The sequence below is a fragment of the Sminthopsis crassicaudata genome, chromosome 3 (genome assembly GCF_048593235.1).
Source record: "Sminthopsis crassicaudata isolate SCR6 chromosome 3, ASM4859323v1, whole genome shotgun sequence".
In the NCBI taxonomy this organism is placed as follows: domain Eukaryota; kingdom Metazoa; phylum Chordata; class Mammalia; order Dasyuromorphia; family Dasyuridae; genus Sminthopsis; species Sminthopsis crassicaudata.
This window is the reverse complement of record NC_133619.1, coordinates 560,297,734-560,325,436: the sequence shown is the minus strand read 5'-3', so window position 1 is coordinate 560,325,436 and position 27,703 is coordinate 560,297,734. Positions and strand designations below refer to the sequence as shown.

At 33.5% G+C, this 27,703-nt stretch overlaps 1 protein-coding gene and 1 long non-coding RNA gene across 4 annotated transcripts in view; one reads left to right on the top strand and one right to left on the bottom strand.

Moving 5' to 3' along the window:
- NOX4 (NADPH oxidase 4) overlaps positions 1-27,703 on the top strand; it is a 225,920-nt gene that overhangs the window by 171,088 nt on the left and 27,129 nt on the right. For all 3 annotated transcript variants that reach the window (XM_074304691.1, XM_074304692.1, XM_074304693.1), the window contains one exon: positions 1,237-1,318. In XM_074304691.1, the coding sequence (XP_074160792.1) occupies positions 1,237-1,318 (82 nt within the window). The remainder of the gene's footprint in view (positions 1-1,236; positions 1,319-27,703) is intronic.
- On the bottom strand, positions 908-27,703 carry LOC141563495 (uncharacterized). The gene is made up of 2 exons (XR_012488432.1): positions 27,573-27,703; positions 908-1,742 (listed from the first exon to the last, which is right to left on the bottom strand). It is a non-coding gene; the product is annotated as an uncharacterized LOC141563495 (long non-coding RNA).

The window sequence follows — 27,703 nt, the reverse complement described above, 5'->3', positions numbered from 1 at the left end:
CCCCAGTCACTCTGATGGACTGTCTGGTAACATGGAATATGGGTCCTTTACTATCTTATTTGTCCTTCAGCTGGCACTAAGTTAATGATAGTCTTAAACTATAGCACCCCTAATTTGTACACATTGTTTCAGATGTCATTTGACCAGCAATGGCACTGTCATTTTTTTTACTTAGAAAAATAATGCCCCTTTTATTATACCTTAAATTCTCTTTAGCTATTATAGTTTTTATTCAGGTTAAGTTTGTATTCTAAAGCAATCAAAAGATTTTCTTACAAATTGTTGTCTAATCATGTTATCCCTTCCCTTGTTCTTGTGAAATTAGCTTTTTTCAATACAAGTGCCAAACTTTATATTGATCTTTATTAAATTTTATCTTATTAAATTCAGATTTTGTTAAAATATTTTAAGATATTGATTAAAAGGGGAAAAGAAATTAAGCTTATTCTTCTTAAGCCCTGATGTATAGGTTAGGAATGATTGATGAGTAAGGAAAATTGAATTGATGTCTTTTAAAAAAAGAAAAAGAAACTTCCCATCAAATAGAACTATTTAAAACTAAAATAGATTTCTTCAAAATGTTGTTAGTTTCTTTTTTTGAAGGCCTTCAACAAAAATTATATGTCAATTGGCTGAGTATGATGTCAAAGGAATTCTTGTTCAAATGTGAATTGGTTCTTATGATCTATAAGGTTCCCTCTAACTCTGAGCTTCTGTGTTGCTTCTTTATTCTTCAAAATAAGAAATTATTATTAAAAAATAGAAGGTGAAAGTTAATTTTGTGGCATTGCTAAAATAAAAAATATTCAAAAAGGCCTATGATATAAAAATAGGTATCTAGTAAAATAATAATGTCATTTATGTAATACTTTAAAGTTTATAACATACTTTAGACACACACATGATCTTCACAATAATCCTGTGAAATAGACATTTATTATTGTTGTTGTTCCCATTTTACAGATGAAGAAACAGAAACTTAGAGAAATTACATGTTTTACTTAGCATTTGTAAATAGTGCTTTATGCAGGATTTAAACTCAGGTTTTCCTGATTCCAAGTCAGTTTTGCTCTTCAGTAAATGATCTATGGAATGATGTGGTGGGATATCCTATGTGACTTCTCTCCCTATTCCACTAAAAACACTATCTTAAGGAAATGATTCTATTTTTAAAGCATTGCCTTGACTTTCTACAATTTAATATCAGGTTTGTGTTTTTTTTTTAATTTTTGGCAGAAAGATTTCGAGATTTGCTACTCCCTCCATCTGGACAAGATTCAGAGATTCTGCCCTTCATCCAGCCAAGGAACTATCCCAAGTAAGTGATACAATTCTCTAGAGATTAGGCTGGGGGTGAAGAGAAATCTGAAATGACTTTCCTAAGAAAGTAGGGAAACTCTTTGATTTTTGCTTAAGATTTCTGAATAGGGAATCACAAATCTCATAACCCTAAAAATACTTTGGGGATAAACCCTCCAGGCAGAGTAAACTCCATAAAATAGATTTTGAGCTCTTAATATCCATGTCAAAAGGAAAGAACTTGTGAGTATAGCCTTTCTGTCATTAGGGAGTTGTTGGGAGAGTTCAGAAGATAAGCCGTCTGGATCAGTGTCTCCTGGAGCTTCATTTCTTTGACACTTTGTGTTGATACAGGCAGATATTTTGTCAGGCTAATCCCTACTCTTGTCTTGTGGGTCTCTCATTCATGCTGATGGATTCATTTGGATTTTAACAAGCTGCCCCTGGAAGCAAGCACATGTTAAAAATGAATTTAATGATCTTATTAGAGATTCAGGAGTGGACAATGAGAAGTAACAGACAAGCTGGTTCTAGTGTCCAATTTAAAGTACATTATACTAAGAGAGAAGAGAAATTTGTATTACTTTCCCACCTCCAATTTAGTGTTTTATTCCTAAAACAAATGCCCTAAAATCATAAAAGTGTCATAGCATACTGTTTGATGATTTTTGTTCCAGCTCACATATTTCTGAATCTTGGTTTCCTCATATGTAAAAGGAGAGGAGTGATACTTGCCCTGTTTACCTTGAATGGCTCTTTTGAGGCTCAAATGAGATAGTTTATGTAAAGCATTAAGTATCATACAAATAGTTAATGTTTTAGTGGCTGGCAATAGGAAATTAAGAAATATTTGCTCATTGATTTATTCTTATCAATTAAGCAATAGTTTAATTCCATGAAATGGAAGATAACCATGATCAAATTGATAAATTATAACAACATCCATCTTTTCCTCTGCCTCTCACTATCTCTCTGTCTCTCTCTTTTTTAGTCAAGATAATTTTGGGTACATTTTAATTTTCTACTTTATTAGAACATGAAAGAATTCATTGATTTTATTTCCTTAGGGAAAAAATCAAGATTTGTGAATACTTAAATATGTTTTACTGACTTCTTTTCTAAAAGATGCATACTTAATCTTCATAATATTAATGTAATTTAACCATAATTGTGAATTTCCTATTATTCAATATATATCACACAACTTTTGATCTTTAGCTATGACTGCAATGCTAGACTTTCTTTTTCTCCTTCAATACCACTAACACATACAAAGAAATATAGATATAATGTTGAAAGAGACATTGGAGGATTATCTTGCCTTATTTTATAGATGATGAAACTTGAGTCCAGAATACTTGTAACTTGCCTGAGGTCACACAAGCAATACTTGTTAGAGGAAGGATTTTAACTCGGGTCCCCAGACTTCAGAGTCAGGACTCTTTCCACTATACCCTGCTGGCTCTCTCTGGTTCATCATATTTATTCATGTACTATCATCCACTGCAATCAAATCCAACACTAAGAGCTCGTTAGCTGCTGAGGACTATGCAATATAAACATGAGGTGCTCTTATGGGACTTATTAGAATAAGTACACTATGTGAATAATATGATACAGATGGATCATTGTGCCTTTGCCTATAAAAGGAATAAGTGACCTTCATCTATTTCTATAGTGTCGTAGTTGCCACAGTGCTATTTAGAGGAGTATCTGTTATCCAGATCTATTTCCCAGAGACTAAAGCAGTTTTGATACCTTTGTTTAAAAAGAGTCACTTCTCTGATTATTTCAAAGCAGATGATCATTCTTCTATGATTATTTTCCTATTTTCCTGGACTCATCAGCTATGTGGGGCAATAGATCTCCTTTGTATTTAAAAATGTTATTTCCATTAGAGATGTAGTCTCCTTCTGCAAAGGCTGATCATTTCCAAATACAATAAGTTAAGAATAGTTTCTTTTAGGCGCAGCTAGGTGGTGCCAGCCCTGAATTCAGGAGGACCTGAGTTCAAATGTGGTTCAGACACTTAACACTTCCTAGCTGTGTGACCCTGGGCAAGTTACTTAACCCCAGCCTCAGGGGGGAAAAACAAAACAAAACAAAAACAAACAAAAAAAAAGTATGTTTTTTTTAGTATATAATTGCAACTGGACATTTTTTAAAAATCTAATGAAAGGATAATGAAGAGGCATATTATATTAATTTGGAGGACTGGGGATATGTAGCTAGATAAAAGAAGACATTCAAAATGGATGATTTAGAAAAGTTAGATGTGGACCCTTACCACAAGAAGAGCAATGTTGGAAGAACTGATGAATCTCCAAGATAGTAGCTTCTGGCTTTAAAACAATTCCACAAACCCTTGTATTTTGTCTTATTTGACCTAATCATGATAGTTGCTTTCCAAAGTAACTGAGTCATCTTATCCTCCTTCTTCACCTTTTTTTTTGTGTCATCAACCCCTTTTGATACTTTAATGAAACCTATATACCTGAAGTAAAGAACCTTTGGGATAGATTAATAAAGTTGTAATTGATTCTCAGTATGTGTTTTTGCCTCATTATAAAATCACATAACTCCTAACAGCCACAGGCCATCTGTTGATAGATCTGTTATCTGAGTGCTGCTCACTTCCAAACAGTATGGATATGGTTCCATGTCCTTGAACCAGACAAAGTCAAGGAGCAAATATTTTCACTGGATAAGAACCTTTAAATGAGGACTGCAGGTGAGCCTGCAAAAAGATGGTACATTCTAGCATCCAGAGAAAATGAAATGGAACTGAGATTGGTATCGTCTCTCTTGAAATTGGAAGCCAGAAGCATCCCCAAAAAACTGTAGAACACAATGAAATTCAAGAAACTTGGAGACTAAAAGAACCTTTCCTGCTCTCTCCTACTCTTCCCTACCTCTCTTACAGGTGTAGGGCATCTGATCTTTATCAATAAGAATAGAATCCCATGCCAAAGACTTCTGGGACTGAGATTACATAAATATGTTCCCAACTCCACCCCTCCTTTTGTGACAGTCATAGATTCACAGCTAGATAGTTATGGTACTTTAAGATTTGTAATACTCTCTGCAAATATCTCTATTCTTCCAACAATCCTGAGCAGTGAGTGTTACTGTTACTCTCATTTTATAAATGAGGAACCTGAAGCAGATAGAGGTGAAATGACTTACACAAGATCAAATAGGAAGTTTTTGAGGCCAGGTTAGAACTGCGGTGTTTCTACTTTTAGATCTAGTGCTCTGTCCACTCACGGCCTAGCTAAAACTGACACATAAAGGATATCTACACAATTATTTTATTTTATGGCCTAAGAAAGAGGTCCAGTTTGTTTAAATGATATGTTTATCATAACTAATTTGGGAAATAGTTGGAATAAAACTTGAACAAATCAGATCTTCCTAATTGAAAAAATAAACAACTCATTATGATCATTAAAAAAGAAGCTGTTTAGGGGGCAGCTAGTTGATGTAGTAGATAGAGCACCAAACCTGCTCAGGAAGACCTGAGTTCAAATTCTAGCCTCAAACACTTAACATTTCCTAGTTGTGTGACCCTGGCAAGTCACTTAACCCCAATTATCTCAGGGGGAAAAAAAAGCTATTTAAAGGATCAAAATCCTAATCACTTATCTAGCCAATAACAAAAGAAACTCATATTGTTCATTCTATAAATCCTGCTTCCAAAATTTACTAACCGCCTGAAGTTAGTCACTTATACCTTAGCTTTTTCATCAGTAAAGTGGAAATAATAAGCATCTACTTCTTAGGATTTTTGTGAAAATAAGATGTTGAAAGAGCTTGGTAAATCCTTAATTCAACTTAATTTGAGGATTTATCATTAATTTTGAAACTATAATCTTGATTAATACACTGGGGAAAGAAGTATGATAACTGTTTCTTAGTACAGAAGAGAAATTTGACTTACTCTTTATGGCTCCAGAGGGTCGTATTCTATGGCACTTTTAGGCAGATATCAGCTCATATGAAAAAGGACTTCATGAAAAATAGTTCTGTCTACAAGTGCAATACACTCTCTTGGAAAATAAAAAGTTTCCTATCATTTTTGGAAGATCATTTAAGAGACAGGAATGATACTTTTCTGGTTAAGAATAGAGGACATCTAACAAGATCTGTTAAGAATAATTTTATTTTTTTATTAAAGCTTTTTATTTACAAAACATATACATCAATAATTTTCAACAATGACCCTTGCAAAACCTTCTGTTTTAAATTGCTCCTCCTTTATCCCATCCCATCCCCTAGCTAGCAAGTAGTCCAGTACTAATGTTAAATATGTTAAAATATATGTTAAATTAAATATATGTATAAATATTTATTTTTTGTTTTTTATTTATTAATTTTATAATTATAATTTTTGAAAGTACATATGCATGGGTAATTTTTTTTACAATATTATCCCTTGTATTCACTTTTCTAAATTTTCCCCTCCCTCCCTCACTCCCTCTTCTAGATGACAGGCAATCCCATACATATTAAATGTGTTACAGTATAACCTAGATACAATATATGTGTGTAAAACTAAATTTCTTGTTGCACAGTAAGAATTGGATTCCGAAGGTATATAAGTAACCTAGGTGGAAAGACAATAGTGCAAACATTTTACACTCATTTCCCAGTGTTCCTTCTCTGGGTATAGCTGTTTCTGTCTATCATTGATCAACTGGAACTGAATTGGATCTTCTCTATGTTGAAGATATCCACTTCAATTAGAATATATCTTCATACAGTATCATTGTTGAAGTGTATAGTGATCTCCTGGTCCTGCTCATTTCACTCAGCATCAATTCATGTAAGTCTCTCCAAGCCTCTCTCTATTCATCCTGCTGGTCATTTCTTACAGAGCAATAATATTCCATAACATTCATATACCATAATTTACCCAACCATTCTCCAATTGATGGGCATCCATTCATTTTCCAGTTTCTAGCCACTGGCTAGAAAAAGAGCTGCCACAAACATTTTGGCACATACAGGTCCCTTTCCCTTCTTTAGTATTTCTTTGGGATATAAGCCCAACAATTCTCTAGGATTCTCTAAGTATACCATCATGTCATCTGCAAAAAGTGATAATTTGGTTTACTCATTACCTACTCTAATTCCTTTAATCTCTTTTTATTTCTTATTGCCAAAGCTAGCATTTCTAATACAATATTGAATAATAATGGTGATAGTGAGCAAGCTTGTTTTTCCCCTGATCTTATTAGGAATGGTTCCGGTTTATCCTCATTATATATGATGGTTGCTGATGGTTTTAAATAGATGTTCAGTCAATCCCCATTACATATGATGGTTGAAGATGCTTTTAAATAGATGCTACTGACTATTTTAAGGAAAATTCCATTCATTCCTCTACTCTCTAGTGTTTTTTAATAGGTAATGAGTAAACCAAATTATCATTTTTTGCAGATGACATGAAAACAACTCCCTGAAAAACAGAATTTTTGAAATGTAAAAAGAAAATAACTTCTTAAAAAACAGAATTTGTGAAATGGAAAAAAATCCATACAACAAAACAACTCATTTAAAAATTCAACAAATAAAAAAAAAGTTAAAAAAAGAAAATGAAGAAAACAATTCATTAAAAATCAGAATGAATAAATGGAAATTAATGTCTCAATGAGATATCAAGACCAATCCTTTAGCAATATATAGGAATGGATGTTGGATTTTATCAAATGCTTTTTCTGCATCTGTTGAGATAATCAAATTTTTTTTCTTAATTTGGTTATTGATATAGTCAATTATGCTAATAGTTTTACTAATATTGAACCAGCCCTGCATTACTGGTATAAATTCTATTTGCTCATGGTGTATTATCCTGGTGATGATTTTGTATAAACTCTTTGCTAATATTCTTTTTAAGATTTTTGCATCAATATTCATTTGGGAGATTGGTCTTGATATCTCATTGAGACATTAAATTATTTTCTTTTTACATTTCAAAAATTCTGTTTTTCAGGGAGTTGTTTTCTTTTTCCATTTTGTCAAATCTATTTTTAAGAAGTTATATGCTTTTTCCATTTCACTGTTTTGTAGTGAATTTTCTTCATATAATTTCTGTCACCTTTTCCAAACCCTCTTGTAAAGTTCTCATTTCCTTTTCCCATCTTTCTATCAGCTCTCTTTTAAGATCTTTTATAGTTTCTTCTAGGAGAGCATTGTAAAATGGGAACCAATTTATATCACCCTTTGGGGCTTCATTTGGAGATGACCTGCTTTTATTTTCTTCAGAGTTTGAAATCTGTTCTCCTTCACCATAAAAACAAACAAACAAAAAACTGTCTATGGTCAGAGTTATTTTTGCATTTTCATTCATTTTATTTTAAAGTTGAAATCTATTTTTATGGTAAGGGAGATTATCCAAGCTTCCTCTACAAGCTGCAGTGCCTGTGCTGAGTCCACGCTGATTCACTTCCAGTACTGGGTGTGCATGGCCAGGTCCTGTTGGGATTACTAGATGAGAACTCGGGTTGTCTGGATAGTGACAAGGTGAGAATTCAGGTTGGACAATTACAAGGTGAGAACTCAGGTTGACTTGATGGAAGGAGCAGGCTCATTGGCTGAGGTGTTTCTGGTGTTTAGTAGTAAATCTATTTACTTTTTGTGTTTGTGTTGGGTGTTTTATAACTTCTCTACTGATCTACTGGCCTATAACCAGAGTAGAGGAGCCAACACTACTGTAGATTCCTCCCCGTAGGTTCTCTGTTATGCAGAGCTCCCACCATTCTGTCTGCACTTCTGCACTGATGTCTGTGCTCAGCCTACTTGTGCTTGGCCTGCCACCCTTCATGCCTGATTGAAATAGACCTTTTCTAGAGATCTTTGAAATTTTCTTCTGCTGGTAATTTGTTACATTTCTAATATTCGTATATTCTGCCAGTCCAAAGATAATTCAGAGGCTGGATTTTGTAATTTGTGTGAGGATAGTAAGAGAAGGTCATAAAGAAACCTGTGGCCTCTCCATCATCTTGACTGTCCCCTGTTGAGAATAATTTTAAATATAGTTATATAAATTAAATCAAATGGGTTTTAAACTGAAAATAATGAAGAAAACTCATGTATATCAGATAGTTAATGGAGAAAGTAGGTTTGTTGTTTAGTCATTTTGAGTCATATCTGAATCTTCAAGAGCCAAGCTAACCTCTGTTAGCCTAGTCCTTATTTTTAAATTGTCAATAGTGATAATAGGTACTTTGTAATTTTGTTACTAGGATAAAGTAAGGTTATATCTCCCGTTCATACACACACACACACACACACACACACACACACACACACACACACAATGCATGTATGTAAATATGGACAGAGAGAGAAAAACAATAATCATACATGGGGAATCCTAGAAACATATCACAAATTTGGAACAGAAGAATGATGGAGTATTGATGACAGTTTCAATCATGTAGACATCTAATGTAATTCTCTTTATCAGGAAAAAAAAGAATTGCAGATGATTTCTTGATTTGCTTTAATGAAAATTTAATCCTTTAAATCCTTTAAAAAAAAATGGAAGAACTGGGCAGCTAGGTGGTACAGTGGATAGAACACCAGCCCTGAAGATAGGAGGACATGAGTTCAAATGTAGTCTCAGACACTTAACACTCCCTAGCTGGGCAAGTCACTTAACCCCACTTGCCGAGGAGGAGGAGGAGGAAAAGGAGGAGGAGAAATTAGAATAAATTAATTATTAATAAATTAATTAAAGCCTTTAGAATAAATTAATTGTTAAGGATAGGGGGCTGGGAATCATGGGATTTGTTTTGGGTGAAGGTTGGGAAATTCATTGTTTCTTCTAAGAGTTTCTTATAGAAGTGAGAAAAACTAAGAATATCCTGACAAGTAGCCCCAGTATTTGTAGAGAACATATTAGTTCAGAGAAAGGCTAGGTAAAATCCCAGATTAAAATTTTATAGAGAAAATCATACCAGGAGGAATAGAAAACTCTGATGATGCAGATAAATAGTTCTGATGAGGACAAAAAAGAGGTCTTAAAAAAAACCCAAAAGGGATTTACAGGAAAGTAATTGTAAAAGAAAAAATCATGTATAGCAGATGGAAGCAAAGGCAGATAATAAAAAAAAAAAATACAGAATCTTGGCATAGCCTTATAACACTCTTAGGAGAGAAAAATTAACAACAGAGGTGTGTTTTATAAGTCTGGCCTCAGACACTTAACATTTCCTGGCTGTGTGACCCAGGGCAAGTCACTTAACTCCAATTGCCTCAGCAATCAATCAATAAAAAATATCCTTGGCATTGCTTTATAGAGTGTTTCTGCCATAAAAGTCTTGGTTATCTGCTGATTACCTCATTATTTTAGACTATCTGAGGCTGCCTTTCCTTCATTTGGTTTTTAAATATTATTTGAGGCAACATCAAAGTCAAAATCACTGATAAAAAGAGAGAGCAATTTTCTTTCTCTACATGATTATGGTGGCATTCTACATTGAGTTGGAAATTACTTTGCCATTGTCTATGGTTTTTAAAATTACCTTTATAAATAGCATATAGATGATGAATCATTGGTTATCTCTATATTTATCTGTCTAATACATTGAAATACTCATTCATATGTCAAAAGTGCAGAGAACTGGAATGTTTTTATTTCTTTGTTTCCCAATATCAAATACCTCTCTTAAGAGAATTTTCCCATTGACTTGACTTTCATTTTAGTATCTCAGAGGTACAACCTGTATCAGTTATAGTTTTGATAAAAACAAAACAAAACAAAAAAAATGAGGTGTCTTAATATCATAGAGAATGATATAAACCTAGTCTTATAATTTTAAATTTGTCAGATATTTGCCAGACTATTTATTCTAGTCTTTGTCTTTTGGACTAGTACTACACTAGCCATGATTTTGGCTCCATCTCAAAATTGATGAAGGAAACCTCCTACTACTGTGGCGATTTAATATGTCCTGCTATGCTAAGCACCCTGCCAGTGTTGGACACATACTGAAGATTAAAAATAAGAACTTATATAAAGAAGCTGATTTCTTTTTTCCAATGGGAAGAAGTCTTAACAGGGACAGAGATGACAAATTTTCCAAGTGCCAGATGTTTTTTTTTTAATATGAAAATCTTAAATAAAATAATTGGTCATTGCAGCAGAGCTGGGGAATATTATTCCTAAGAGAAGAATAATTATGTGCATTAATCATGTTCTTCCAGCCCTGAACTTGCATTTGACCCATTGTGGAAGGCAGCCACATTCATTCTCATCAGTATTTAGCCATTGACAGTGCTCTGTGAAGAATATCAATATAATAAGGGGCAAAAAGAGAAGTATAATGAGGAGGAAAAGAGAAACTGTGCATTCAAGAAAGAATGCATGCACTGATTCTATGCTTGGCACAAAGAACTAGAGCAGAGGGATCTTGAACTTGTTGCCCATCCCTTGAGGATGTTACTCATCATCAACCGTGATAGATTTAGGCTTCTAATGAGCTTTGAGAGAGTTGGCAATAGTCTTATTCCCATACTTACAATTTTTATGTACCTAAAGATTAAAGAACTGGTTTGGGCACCCTTTTACTTGCCAATGTCCTGAAGCCACTCCTGACATCTGCTTTGCCATCTCAGTTCAGTGAAGCAGTGCAGAAAGGGGGGAATCTCATTGTAAGAAACATAATGAAGTCTCAAAATTGAGGTAGCATTCCAGCTGGTCACTGATAATAATAATAAGAAGAATAGCTTGCATTTCTCTAGAGATTAAAATTTTGCAAAATACCTTTCATGTCCTATTATTAATCCCAATTTATAAAAAAAATAAAACTGAGGCTGAGTGTGGTTGAGTGAACCTTCTGGAGTCACACAGAATAGATTTCTATTTGACACAATTAAAATGAAAAGAGAATTTAGAGATAGACCATTAATTGTAAAATCCATGGCCAACCCAAGTTTTTGTAGGTACCAGTGGGAATAGAAAAAACAATGAATTTGAAGTCAAGGAACCTGGGTTTGATTCCTTAGAACATTCCATTATTTCTTGTTATTTATCAGTTTCCGCTCTATAAATTGAGGAATATTGTACTAGGTGACATTTAATAATCATTCCAATTCTTAGCTTTATTATTATGTTGTATTGAGGAAGATTGTGATGATGAATTTCCCTCCTTATGCAGATAACAAAGAAATTAAATTATTAAAATTAGATTAAAACTAAGAGATTCAAGTCTAGGCCTCAGTACCTATAACAATATCATACCCAGATTATCAAAATATTACTTGTGCTATCAGAAAAAAGATCAAGTGATTAATACACACAAACACACACACACAACCTCACTACCACATGCAACTCCAAATCATTCTTCTTATTCATATTTCCAGCATCCTATTGCTCTTTCTATCTGGATGGCCCACAAATAATTAAGCATATAATACTATGTATACATGTTGCTAAGTTGTTTTTCATTTGTATCTGACTCTTCATGAACTCATTTGGAATTTTCTTAACAAAGATAGTGAAGCAGTTTGCCATTTTCTCCTTTAGCTCATTTTATAGATGAGAAAACTGAGATAAACAAAGTGCAGTGACTTGCCCAGGATCACATAATTAGTATCTAGGCCACATTTGGACTCAGGAAAATGAGTCTTTCTGACTCCAGGGTTAGTACTCTATCTATTATACTATGCAGCTGCCTATGTATAAATAGATATTTATTAAACTACATTGTTGCCTAGTATAAAGCGTGTTTAATAAATATGTGTTGACTGATTAATTGCACTTGGCTCATAGAACTTCCTGTATTTACAAATTCTTCCCATTACATTTCCCCCACCTTATTCTGTTTTTTTTTTCCTTTTGATTTTGCTTATCCAGCATCTATTCCTAGTCTCCAATTAAAAGGATACCTAAAATGGTGATTATACTTTTTCTGATCCAATATATTACTAATAGAATGTCCTTGGTTGTAACTCCATGGATCTTAAAGACAAGAGGATGTACCATCTTTCCCTTATTGGATGAAAGAGCTGCCAGGCATGAGAAAAAACAGTCTTGAGAGGATGCACCTGGAAGGGGTGTTGGAATTATTCTGCCTAACTCCAGAGGACAAAAGTAGGACTAATGGATGGGATTTACATGAAGAGAGATTTTAGCTCCATTTAAGGAAGAACTTTCCCATGATTCAAGTTGTATACAAGTGGGAAGTGTTTTAGGAGTTGGTAAGTCCTTAGTGATGGAGGTACCAAGTAGTAGAACGTAGGGACAGCTCGGTAATGCAGTGAATAGAAGGCCTGTTCTGGTGAGTTCAAATGTGACCCTGACCAAATCACTTAACCATGAATGACCCTGGACAAATCATTTACCAAGCTTTGTTGCCTCAATTTCCTCTTTGGTAAAATGAGTTGGAAAAGGAAATGGTGAACCTTTTTATTATCTTGGCTTAGAAAACCCCATATAGAGTCACAAAGACTCAGACATGCATAAAATGACTAAACCACAACAAAGCAGAAGCTGGATTGCCATTCTCTAAAGATTTAGGATGAGAATATGTACATTGGCTAAGTGTTGGACCTCACCATGTTATGGATTGTTAGAGGGAATCCCTAGCTGTAATGATTTTTATTGATGTACTCTGATATACTGGTTCTCAAACTTTTTTGGCTTGAGGCTATTTTTATATTTTCAATAATTACTAAGGATACTTCAAATATCTTTTGCTTATGTGCATTTTATTTATCAATATTTACCATATTAGAAATTAAAATGACATAATTATTTTGAAAATAGTTTGGACCTCACAGACTCCACTTTGAGAACCATTGTCATATTTAGTTGCCTGCTATCAGCCTCTTCTATTCTCTGACACTTTTTATACATTATTTTATTTGATTCTCACTCATTAAGTGCTACAATCATCCTCCAAAAACTGAGGCTTGAAGGAACCAAATGGTGTCTACAGGCACACAGAGCTGGTATCAGTGTCATTTTTTAAAATCAATCCTACCAGGCTTCCTATCTTTATAGGACTAGGAGTATTTTTATAGGAGTAGGGGTATTTTTTTCTTTTTTTAATTAAAGCTTTTTATTTTCAAAACATGCATGGATAATAACACTGATCCTTGCAAAACCTTGTGCTCCAGTTTTTCTCCTTGTTTTCCCACTCCCTCCCCTAGATGGCAAATAATCCAATATATGTTAAACATATTAAAAATATCTGTTAAATCTGATATATGTATACGTACTTAAGCAATTATCATAATGCACAAGAAAAATCATATCAAAAAGGAAAAAAATGAGAAAGAAAACAAAATGCAAGCAAACAGCAACAAAAAGAGTGAAAATGCTATGTCATGATCCACACTCAGTTCCCACAGTCCTCTCTCTGAATGTAGATAGCTCTCTTCATCACAAGATCATCGGAACTGGTAGGAGTAAAATTTTAACCATATATTGCATTACATTCCTGTTGCTAGGATTTAGCGTCCCCAAATAAAAATCCCTATGTAATATTTTAGTTGTCACATCTGCTTTTTAGTCTTCTTTTTCCAGATAGATTAGTTTAATATTTATATATTTTTGGACTATGTGGTAATAAACATCTTATTCTATAAAGTTTAAAAATATTTATCATGAATACTCTTAACTAGAACATTCTCTTTAATTTAAGTTTTGAAGAAGCATTCAGATCTCTAAATGAGTTAGTTGTAGTTCATGAGTTATTTCTTACTTCTGTGTTCAACTCAAACACATGTTTTAGAGTTATTCTTAGAGTTTGTCAAATGAATCAATAAATTAGGAGGTATTTTTGTTAGCTACCATTATAGTTAATTTGTTTTTTTCATACTCAAGGCATCATTTTTTTAGCCTAACCCAGTTAAATATAAGCTTAATAGTTTGGACAAGTCACTTAATCATGTTTGCCTCAGTTTCCTCTTCTGTAAAATGAGTTTACAGGCCTAATAGCAACAACAATGTTATAGAGGTCACATAGGATCATTGATCTAGAATTGTGAGTTACATCAGAGTATAAATCCTTCATTTTGACAAATAGGTAAACTGAGGCCCAGGGAAGTTAAGTGATTTGTCTAGGATAATGTACCAAAAACATAATTTACTCCAGAGTCAATGCTGCATCAGAGGAGAAGAGGATTGATATAAAAAAAAATCATGAATTTTTTTAAGCTATTTGATTTTGATCCCTTACTCCCCTTTGCACATACCTGCTTAGAATAACTACTGAACTGGATTACTTTAGTCATTTTGTTTGAGAAGCAAGTATTTCATGTTTTTCCATTTTTTTGTTTCCATTTTGTAGATATTGTAAAGATATATAAAAATAAGATATAGCCCAAGACTTTAAGTACTTTACTTGTTCTATATTTGTGATGATACTAATACACATGAAATTATAGCAAACATTGCCAAGTGACAGGTTTGGGTGTGTTCAGCACCCTGTTAATTTATTTTCAATTTTGGGACAAAACAGGACATTCACAAGTCATTGAACAGTTAACAAAAGGAGGTTTAATTTGCCTTAATATACAAAGGATATAAAAAAGAGATACAATGACACTTAGACTCTCTTTCTTTTATGCTCCTCTCTCACTGCCCATTCTATCATCATCTTCATATGTCTCATCAGCTGGACAGTGTGATCACTGAGGTGATTTCCATAATTCTGCCTAGTAAGGAAGGCCCCAGATTCACATACATGTGACTATTTATAAACTTAGGTAACCAGGAAGCTCAAAAGATCATGGCCTATCGAGTCCCCAAGATGGTTGTTGCCTTTTAGAGAAAACTAATCTCCATTACAGAGGAATTGGAAAATCCTGAAACTGTAACACATGGATACACAAATATGCATATGTGTGTGTAATTTATTACTAAATTAGGTGGTTCAGACAATAAATGTTTCAATAGTTCTGATGAGAGAAAAACAAATTAATGAATCTTATTGTAAAAAGGATTTTATGGAATAAGTAGCTTAGGCTGAAGCTTTTTAAAAATATATATAACTTTCCCAGGAAGAAAGAAATAACTTAATTATTTGCATTTATCTGAGGAATTTATTTACAAGTGGTAAGAAATAAATTCCAGTTCCTTAAATTCTAGATAAATGGTTACCTTGAGTCATTTTGTGTGTGTGTGTGTATGTATGTATGTATGTAGACATGCATGTGCCAATGGAATATATGGAGATTGTAACAATGAAGCTTGCTCAATTTAGGAATATGGTTATTGTTTCAATCATATATCTACGAATAATCTTTATAGCCTAAATACATTTCATTCTGCTCATTTTGTGTTTAGACTTTAGAACAGGTGGAAAATTTCCTTTTGCCCTTCAGTGTGATCCATTCATTTTTCTCATTAAGCTCATCTTCAAACCCAGGTGCTTCCTCTGCCCATGGCACATGATTATTCTTAAGCATTTTCCTTTTAAATGAGCCCTCTTTTAAATTGCCCATCTTAGTGCTTCTTTCATGCAAAATGTTTTTAAATTTCTATGAAGATTCATAGACAAGTGTTGACAAGTCTATGGATTTGTGCATGTGTATATATATATATATGCATATATATATACATACACATATATACATATCTTTATATGTGTGTATATTCTGTGTTCATACAAGTGTTTGTGTATGCATGTGGTATGTGTGTATATGTGTTTTCATCTGGACATTTTTGAAAAATTGAAACAACTTATGATACCTATAAAGCATTGAATTAAGAGGATCCAATTTCAAATCTTAGCTTAATCCGTTACTACTTTGGGGACTTTGAGAAAATTATTTAATTTATTTTAAGCTCACCTTCCTTATCTGTGAAATGAGTGGTAAAATGTTTATCCATATTTTAAATATGTGGCCCAACTTTTCTGTTGTTCAGCTTTCTTTCTTAAAAAAAAAAATAGATTTTATTGATTTTTTTTTCTCTTTTGTCATTGGGATTTCCTGTATCCTTTCCTTCATCTCTCCTAGTGAGTCGCATCTTATTTAACAGAAAATTTAAAAATTGAGGTGGGACTTCTGGGAGCCAAAAAAGCAGAATAAGCAGTAAACCATCCTAATGTTCTTCTCTAAATGTTCTATAATATTCTTTGGGAGCATGTTTCTTGGGGAACTTCTGGGAGCAGCCTTAGTTTCAGTTCAGTTCAATAATCACCCCAAATGCAGCCAGGAGCTAAAAGTTCAGATTCTTTATTGTCTCCTTCAAAATAGCCCAGTTAGCTTTCTTAGAGACCTATCTCTCTCCTTAGTTCTGAGAGCTCTTGATGCTAGTCCTTTGTCACTTCCAGCTTCTGCCTCTAAGCTCCCTCTGAATCCAAAGCCTCCAGCCAGCACAAAGGTGGAATATGGAATGAATCTGTCTCTACCTCCAAGAGTGGGCTTGTATCTAGCCCTGAGAGCATCTTGCTTATATGTTGTACACTGAGCATACTCCAATCATTACATCACTAAGAAACCATTATTTGTTATAGGATTAAATCAATGCTAAATTAGATTTAACCATTGTCTCCTCAATTCTTGTTTCAAATTCTGGCCCATTCTCCTTGTAGCATCAGATCAATCATACTAAACCATGTTAAATTAAATAATTATTGTCGCTATCAATTCCACTGTCTTAGTACCTTCAAAGAATCATAACATCTCCTGCTTTTTTTTGATTTAGAACATAGGTGGTCATGACCTCCCTGACTTCTCAAGGAGGTGAGAACCCCCCAAAAAGAAGCTTGATCATGCCTTCCCTGACTGCTCAAAAAAAGAGTGAAAACACCATAAAAAGAGATGATCACACCCTCCCTGACATCTCAGGAAGGGAGATGAAAACAACAAATCAGATTAGGGGGTTTCTGAAGGGGCTCACTCTTAAAACAGGTATACATAAATCCATCAATATGGGAGGTATTACACATTCTAAAAATTGTCTTGACATGTAATTAGGAATAATAAAGTGCAATTAAAATAAAAACAAGAAAAAATAAGGAAAATAAAAATTTTGTGAAAATGAATTCTAAAAAATTTTCTTGGCATGCAATTGGGGGAAAATAAAGTGCAATTAAAACTAAAAAAAGAAGAAGAAGAAAGAAGGAAAAAACTGTAAAAATCTTATGAAAATGAATTCTAAAAATTTTCTTGACATGCAATTGGGAAAAAATAAATTGAAACTAAAAATAAAAAGAAGAAAAATTATGTAAAACCAATAAACACATAAAAATAAATTCTAACTTTTTGTAGATAATGTTTCATACCTGTGTAACCCAACCTTTGCAAATCAATGGTAAGAAATATATTTTTTTTTCATTTTTTTTCTTTAATGCCCAGATTTTTCTTTAAAATCTTGCAATTTGGTTTAGATTCCTTTGTGGTTTTTGTTTAGCCCATTTCCATTGTTCTAGTCATTGCATCTTTCTTGCCTCCATTTGCAAAATGATGAGGCAGTGTTTTTTGCTTCAGCCATCTGGAGCTGGTTTGCTGGAAAACATATCAGTTGTTTAATTAAGGCTTTAGGAGATTCTTAAAAAACCTCAAGGTTCCGTTGCTGTTTTTTTGTTTTGTTTTTCCTGTTTCATTTTTGTGAGTGAACTTAAATGAGAAGAGGTGCTGCATTGCACTGAGAGGGGATTTAAATGAACTCAGAAGAACTCTCCTTTATGCTTGGATACCCCATGTTGTTTAACTTGTTTTTACTCTGATTCTTCATATCTGAACTTTGAGCTTTCCCAGTGGTGAGCACAAAGATCTTTGTTTTTCTGTTTGTTACACTGATAATTAAAAAAAGTGAGAACCTGATATTATTCCAGTCTCACTTGCTTTCTTGGGGTGTGGTAAAACCAAGAATCACATTGCCTTTGTTAGATAGCTGGTTGTTAGAGAAAGACAAAAGTAACCCCAAAATGATTTAGAAATACAGGTCTTAACCAAAATTTTGCCACTGACTGGATGAACTAAATTGGACAAGTCAATGTCTTTATTATTTATGAAATGAGAGATTGGATAAGATGATTTATTCATTTAGCAAACATTTATTGACATCTAATAACATACCAAATAGAAATATATATATATATATATATATATTTACAAAGTAGGTCTTTTAAAGCATCTATCCTTAGATATACTCAAAATAAATTAACATTAACTCATAAATTATCTAATTCAAAAATGCCATGATAAAATCCTGGACTGTGTTTCTAACCAGGCTAAGCTATTGGTCTTTGTTGTTGTTTCTGTTAAATAGTTTTTCAGTTGGATCTGACTCACCATTACCACATTTGAGATTTCCTTGGCAGAGATACTGGAATGGTGTTCACCATTTCCTTCTCCAGCTCATTTTACAGATGAGGAACTGCAGCAAATAAGGCTAAATAACCTGCCTAAGGTCACACAGCTAGTAAATATCTGAAATCACATTTGAATTCACAGGAATAAGTCTCCTGACTCCAGGTTAGCATTCTACAACTTTTTCCATATTTTAAATAAAGAGGAAGCCTGTCCTATCAACTTCATATAGTTATCATTTAAAGTCATTTTCTTGGGAGTAAGTTAAACTCCTCAAATGTCCCGGATACTTAATCAGTGGTCATTCATTTTCATTTGCTCTTTCTCCTCCCTCATTCTCAGCTTTTCAAATTCTCTTGCCTTCCTAGTCATCATTCTTTTGCTTTGAGCAAGGAAATGAAACCCATTAGTTGAAAGGGAATTGGCTGCAGATGTTGCTTTGTTGAAATTTTTTTAATGACAGAAATGGGGGATCTATGATATAGCTAATTTTAATTCTGATTCAATATATAGATGTTTATAAAATCATAGAATGTCATAGCTGGAAAGAAACTTTAGAGAGCTTTTTCAACCTACTTACCTATAGGTTTTTGTAGTGAATTCATCCAATAATTAATTATGCAGTAGATAATGTCTTAGATAGTAGATAATAATGTAGTGGATAATGATAATGATAGTAGATAATGATAATGTCTTAGAACATATATATGTATATATATATATATATATATATATATATTACATATGTTCAACTGTCATATATATGTGTATATATATATATATATTACATATGTTTCAACTGTCATATATATATGTGTATATATATATATATATATATATGTTTGAGATAAAGCAAGAAAGAATGGAATCAGTGGTAAAAACCTACAATCTCAACTATATCTAATATAAATTAAACAACACACAGAAGGAGTTAAAGTATTAATTTTGTAAGGAGCCAAAGTTGACCTCGTAGAAATTGGTGAGATTTGGTGAGACAAAATATATGATTATACCACACTTCTGGATCTTCAAAAGAAATGAGATAGCTCAAATTGGGGGAGAAGAGAAGCATTCAAGATCTAAGTGTATGTGTGTAAGAAAACCTAGGAACCAGAGGAATTTATGCTTATGCATGGTACTTGGTATGTGGTTGAAGTTAAATGAAGAGAGGACAATAAATGATTTTTTCATTGAAGTATTATATAGACCATGAGATAAAGATGAAACAAACAACAACAAAAAAGACTATGAGTGTAATGCTGAAGAAATTGAAGCAAGATAGAGATTAGAGAGTATTTAATATTTTATTTGAAAGGGAGAGATTTACTGGGACCAAATGGATCCATGGTTTGGTCCCAGGGCTGAATGAGACCATCGTCTCCAAGAATCAAGTTCTCAATGTTCCTATATACACATGGCTCAGACAGAGGGGGTAGACTGAAGCAGGGATGGAGTCAGGCTGCTGAGAGTGGGAACGGGACTCTGACAGGGTGGGGTGAGCCACCAGAGATAGGATGACATAATGGGGGGAGGCATCCTGGAGATGGGGAGAGGCATCTTGATAAGACAGTATCTGATATTCTGATAGCTTGAGATGGGGAGAGGCATTCTGATATTTTAAAACATAAGATCTTTTATCCTTATCAAATATTCTGATGATTAAGAGGGAGGGATGGTTTTGCAGGAATGAGCAGAACAATTAGAAACCGAGGCAGGACAATTTAGGAAGACTGAGTCAGGACAATAAAAGAGAACATTAGAAATAAATCACAGGCAGGTCTGGCACAGAACCATGATACAGCTGATATTATCTAGACATGCTGACACTCCCCCCCACACACACACACAGATGCACACATCAAATTTTAATAATCTCTTTACCTACCTTACTGATAATCTTATCCTCTAAAAGGTAGGAAAAATTAACTAAGAAAATTCTACTAACACTGGATTTTCATGAATAAAAGAGAAACTGATTTATGGGGAGAAAGGATGGGAACTCTATTCAGAAATGGCCACTATTTTCTAGCGTTTGTGTTAGAAAAGAAGAACAAATTTAAATATTCACAGTCTAGCATGTATTCTAAATTTTAGAAAGTCAGATTTCAAGATGTTCTGAGAAAAGTTATCGTGAACTAAACTTCTACAGGAAATTTTATCCCAGAAGAGACAGAAGATTTTGAAGACCAAAAGGAAAATTTCAATGAGAAAAAAAAAATGGATTTGTTTGGTGAGACCAATTAGATTCACAGGAAACTGAAGTGAACCAATCAACTTACACACTAGGATTGACTGGATTGATTAAAAGACTTAATAGTTTTCTAAAATCAAAACTGATTATGAAGAATATATTTAAAGCAATTAGCACTTATGCAATGCCAGCCAGGATGAATGTATGCTGTTGGTGTTGTAACACAAAATTTAACTGATTTGGAAAGTATCCTATTAAAAATTCTGTTGTTAACAAAACTTAGTCCTTCATAATAAAGCATGATAAATTTTGGCATGTATATAGCATAAAAGGGAGGAATAAATTGATAGATATTCATAAAGCACAATATAAACAAATACTTTTGGAATATATCCCTACTCAGAGCAAAGGTGAAAGCTAATTACAAATATTTCTCATTGGATTTGTCACGTATAATTGAAGGTTTCTTAGCTCCAGTTGAAACCTATGGAATAAATGTTTGGCAAACCACCAATTTTAACCAGTTTTAAATCAAATGAGGAATGTGAAATAAATAGGTGATCCATGTTGATTTATTTATATGTTTATGATATGTCTTAGTTGAACAGGTCATTTCCATCAATAACTCCAAAAAGTTTATCTTTAAGGATCCTAACCTTAGAAATTAGTATAGATTATTTAGAGAAACTGATTGAGTTATATAATATAAATTGAGACTATAAAAATTAAATACCTAATAAATACTTAATATGAAAAGACCTGGGAGGATTCTTCAAAAGTAGCAGAGCTAAAAAAAGATCACAGAACAGAGATTTGGACCCTATGAAGCATAAATACCTCTAGATTAGCTCCACTGAACCGGTGACTCCTGGAACTTGCTTGGTTAGGAGTTAGCTTTGCCCCTAGTCATAGGAATTTTCACTTCTCTGATAGTGTGGGAAGTTGGGTATGGATGACAGGGAAGATTGAGGGAACCTTTCTTGATAAGAGAGCCCAGGTCCAGTTGTTTTACTTAGACAAGACCTTGAGCTAGGAAAAAGCAGAATACACCTGGTGAAAGCAGAAGCAGGGGGCAGGCTTGCTGCTGAGTGTGAACACTTACAGGATGGCAAAGATCTTAGTTTCTCTTTTAGGCCAGAGGGGAGGCACTATCTCCCATACTATAGGACCAGAGGTAACTATACCAACAAGCTTAGATAGATAGATAAGAACAATCCAAGAAAAATAAGAAGATTATGAAAAGAAAGTAAAACAACTAGAGAAGGAGATACAAAATCTTAAGGAAGAAAATGACACCTTAAAAATTATAATTGGGCAAGGCAATGCCAGTGAAATTACAAGAGACTAAGAAATAATAAAACAAAATATGAAGAATGAAAAAATTGGAGTGAATGCAATATATCCTATAATAAAAATAACTGATATGGAGAACAGATTGAGGAAACAAAAATAATAGGACTGTCTGAAAGCTATTGTTTAAAAAAAAAAGGACTCAATACAAGAATAATTAAAGAAAATTGCCTTGAAGTGTGAGAACAAAAGGGGAAGGTAGAAATAGACAAATGTATACATCACTATCTGAAAGAAATCCTATAAGGAAAACTTACAAGTATGTCAGAGCCAAATTCTGAAATTCCCAGCTCAAAGAGAAAATATCATTAGCAACAAAGAAAAAAAAAAATCAAAGTTAATGGGAGCCACAGTTAGACTCATACAAGATTTATCAGTGGCTACAATAAGAGATTATGGGACTTGGAACACTATGTATCAAAGAGCAAAAGAACTTGGGTTGTAACAGAAAATATACCCAGCAAAGCTAAGCATAATCATGAATGAAACAAACAAACAAACAAAAAAAGATATTCAATGAATTGCTATATTGTCAAGATTATGTTGCAAACGACCTGCACTTAATAGAAAATTTGACATATGAGATCCAAAAGAAATATAAGGTAAACATCAAAGACTAATTACAAAGGATTCAATAAGAAACAATTTAATTTTTATACATGAAAATGTAAACCATATGTCTACAATTGTCATTAGTAATAGAGTAGTTTGAAAGGAAGATTAGGATAGAGCTGAGTATGATGTGATTCTAAAAAGCAGAACCATGTGGGAAAAGTTGAAAAGAGTGTTTATACAAATGAAGTGGGAAAGGAAGAACTGACACAGAAGAATTAGATAATGAAGGAGGACTGGTGTTTCTGGATACCCTATTGTGTGTACACTCTGTTGTGTATGTGTGTGTGTGTGTGTGTGTGTGTGTGTGTGTGTGTGTGTATTGTATGTATGTATATGTATGCACCAAAGTCTTTTAAATTCATAAAGAAATGCAGATACAGTGATATGGAAGAAAAGGGAAGGATTTTTTGAGGGAACCCTATACAGATAAAACCTAGGTTAAAGAGAAAACAACCTAGACATCTGGAAGTGAATAAAAGTCTCCTAAATTTGTAGAGAAATGAGAGGTGAGGGAATAGGATAAGGGAGAGTATAAAAGGGTGTGTAGATTAATAGGAATGTAATAAGGTATGTACATTAATATGAATGGGATAAAAAGGAAATCACAAACAAGAAGAGAAAAAGGAGGGTTTCCTAATCCTCCCACACAAATATAGAGAAACATACAAACATAAAATAAAGATCAAGAGTAGAATTTATTATGTAAAAAAGCATGGGTAATAACCATGATTCCTCATGAAGTTAAAGCTAAAATAGATTTAATCCAAACATGAAAATAGGGAAACTACACTATATGTCAGCCACATTAATCAATATTACATTAGACTATTTGAAATAATTAGACAGTATAAGCTTAGAATATTGTGTTGGTAGAGTTAGAAAAATATGGAAAGACTTGAACTTATGAAGGAAGATGTTATCTACCTTTAGGAGAAACAGGACAAACAAGCACAATATGGTCTTACAGAGATATATGTGAATGTATATGTACACATACATATACAAACATGCATATACATAGATACTATTGTCATACATATATATATATGTATATGTAAAGTTCTGTTGTCTCTAGAAACTACCAATCGCTCTCTGGGAGGAGATCTGCTGTCTCAACTCAATCTCTTGGCCAGATTCTTCTTCCTGTAGAGAGCTGTCCCAACTCTGACCTAGAGTAGAGACTCTTCCCCCTGGCTCAATGTTGCTTCTTTTATCCTCCCAGAGAATGGGCGTGGAATAACTCAGGGGCTTCTGGGAAAAAATACTTCCACCAATGAACTTGCTCCTCTTAAACATGTAAGCTCCTCCCCAGAAGTTCGAAGGGGTAAAACTCCCTGTAAAGGCCAGAACTTGAGAATTGTTAAGTACCGATTTAGCACTTAGTAAGAACCTAACATGTTATATAAATGTATGACAATAGTATCTATGTGTATGTATGTGTGTTTGAATGTGTGTATGTATACATTTATGTGTGTGTGTATGGTTGTGTATCCAAGCTTAATTGTAGCTTTCTTGGGGCAGGAGGAATAAAGTAAAAATTTTACAAGAGAAAAAAAAGAAAATTTACAGGGAAGAAAAGAAAAGATGGACAGCTTTGAGCACAATGAATAGTATTTATTATATAGGCTTTCTTGAAATGGAAATTTATTGCTTTATATATTTTTTAATCTTCTCATGTTCTGTGCACACAGCAATTTTTTTCTTTTCCTATTTTATATTTAAGTTGAAAATAAGCAAATGAAAGTGAAACAATAAAAAGAAAAAATAATCATAAATGACCTTATAGCTGGATTTATACTACAGAAGTGTTGGGGCCAAATGTAGTGACCCTGGATCTCTTAGAATCAGCAGGAGTCAGGATAAGCAAAAGTCTTTATTCTTGGTCTTTTGCTGTTGGTCAGGGGATTAGATCTAGCAATCTCCACACCTCCTTCCTGTCTCTCCACCCCATGCATCAATGCATCAATCTCCTCCTCCTACTTCACCCACTGATCTCACTTCCCCTTCTTTGTCCACACCCACAGATCCAGCCAGAACAGAATAGTTGGGGAGGGTCATCTTCCAAACATGTAGTAATAGAGAATTGTCCAATTGGTAATTAGCCTCACGTGCTATGTTACCTTACATCTGCTCATTTGTAGCCCTTGACACAGAAGGTTGCTATTTTTAATAGATGGATACATAGTGATTTATCTATATAATAACTATGGACCTCAAAATGTCCTGGAATACTCATCTAGTAAAATGTTTGGGAAAAAACCATGATCACAAACCACGACTGGTGCAAGAAATTGCCTTTTCTAGAAGTCCCCAGTACCAATGAAATCCATAAACCTGATCCTGATCATTATCACTCAGTAGGCAATGAAGAAATATATAATGAGTATGAATAGACTGCAGCAGGCATTAAAAAGGAACTACAAAGAAGAAATATTATAAATAATATCATCAAAGAAATACTTAATTGAAAAAGAAGATAGGCTGATGAAATGATGAGAATGAGGAAAACTATTATAACTCATGAATATCAAATAATACAATTTAATTCATAGCAAAGAAAAGTTACCATGATTTTACCTGTAACAGGAAATTTACGGAGAGGGTAATTGTAAGGTACAAAGTTTATATTGAATATGAGCCAACACTCACATACCTTGCAATATCTCTTAAAATATATCTATAAAGTATGATAGAATAACATTAGCCTTATATTCTTTGGAAGAGGTTACAAGAAATTGAATAAATATTTCTTAACTTTGAATTGGGAGTTATAATCTAAGTTTTTCCACTGGGAGTAACCAACATTGTCAAATATTTTTCACAAATTTTTAACTTGACATATAGTTAAATTATATAATAATTGAGCCTTTTTATTCAAATGTATTTGTTCTTATGTTCCAATCTTTCAAGCTATTTTTGAAGCAGTACATTTTGTTCATTTCCTAATACCCCTTCTCCAAAAAGTCTACCATTTTAGCTGAAACAGTGATTTAGCATTTCTTTAAATGTACTTTTCAAAGCATAAAAGATACTTTTAAAAAGCTCAAAGACCATTATTTGCTATCTAGGTGAGGGAGGAAAAAGGGAAGGAAAAAAATGTGTAGCATAATGTTTAACAAGGGTGAATATAAAAAAAAAAAAAAAAACTATCTTTGCATGTATTTTGAAAAATAAAAAGCTATTAAAAAAACAAAAACAAACAAACAATAAATAAATTAAAGCAGGGACACTGATACATTGTTGGTGGAATTGTGAATACATCCAGCCATTCTGGAGAGCAATTTGGAACTATGCACAAAAAGTGATCAAACTGTGCATACACTTTGATCAGCAGTGTTACTACTGGACTTATATCCCAAAGAGATTGTAAAGAAGGGAAAGTTGGGGCAGCTAGGTGGCGCAGTGGATAGAGCACCAGCCTTGAATTCAGGAAGACAGGAGTTCAAATCTGGTCTCAGACACTTGACACTTCCTAGCTGTATGATCCTGGGCAAGTCACTTAACCCCAGCCTCAGGGGAAAAAAAATAAATAAATAAAATTTAAAAAAAAAAAAAAAAAGGGACAGTCCCTGTATGTGCAAGAATGTTTGCGGCAGCCCTCTTTGTAGTGGACAGAAACTGGAAATTAAGTGGATGCCCATCAATTGGAGAATGGCTGAATAAATTGTGGTATATGAATATTATGGAATACTATTCTTCTGTAAGAAATGACCAACAGGATGATTTCAGAAAGGCCTGGAGAGACTTACATGAACTGATGTTGAGTGAAATGAGCAGGACCAGGAGATTGTTGTATACTTCAACAATAATACTATATGATGATCAATTCTGATGGATGTGGCCATTTTCAACAATGAGATGAACCAAATCATTTCCAATAGAGCAGTAACGAACTGAACCAGCTACACCCAGCAAAAGAACTCTGGAAAATGACTATGAGCCACTACATAGAATTCCCAATCCCTCTGTTTTTTGTTCACCGGCATTTTTGGTTTTCTTCACAGGCTAATTGTGCACTATTTCAAAGTTTGATTCTTTTTGTACAGCAAAATAACTGTTTGAACATGTATACATATATTGTGTTTAATTTATACTTTAACATATTTAACATGTATTGGTCAACCTGCCATGGGGAAGGGCGGGGGGCAGGAAGGAGGGGAAAAATTAGAACAAAAGGTTTGGCAATTCTCAATGTTGTAAAATTACCCATGCATTTATCTGGTAAATAAAAACTATTATAATAAAATAATTAAATTAAATTTAAAAAACAAAAACAAAAACAACCTCAAAGACCTTTGGAATTACTCTCCCCCTTCTGAGAGGTAATGTGATTTGATGGAAAGATTCATAACTGGGAGTAACAAGCTTAAATTCTGACTCTGCCATTTATCATATGCATGAACTTGGCTAAATCTTTCTGGGCCTTAGTTTCCTCATCTAAAAATCTGGGATTGGAAGAGATGACTTTTAAGATCTCTTTTAGTGCCTGCCATCTAGGGGAGGAGGTGGAGGGAAGGAGGGGAAAATTCAGAACAGAAGTGAGTACAAGTGATAATGTTGTAAAAAATTACCCATGCACATGTATTGTCAAAAAAATTATAATTATAAAATTAATTTTAAAAATAAAAAAAGATCTCTTTTAGTTCTACATCTGAAGTCTTTGATTTTTAATATTAAATATATCACAAATAAATAAATCAAAAGTATATATTGTTTTAAACATTTTTAATGCCTTTAGATCCATTATTTTGTTTAATCCTTCCAACAGAGCTGTGAAATAGGTGATATAATTTCATGCAATAGAAAAATAAAGAAATTGAGCACAAGATAAGCTTACCCAAAGGAGCACATCTAGTAAGTGAGTTGGGATTTGAACTTGGGTTCTTCTAAGTCCACACCAACATCCTGTTTGTTACACCATGTTATGTCTGACTTGAGAGTATTTGTCTTCTCTGAGAATCCACTGCA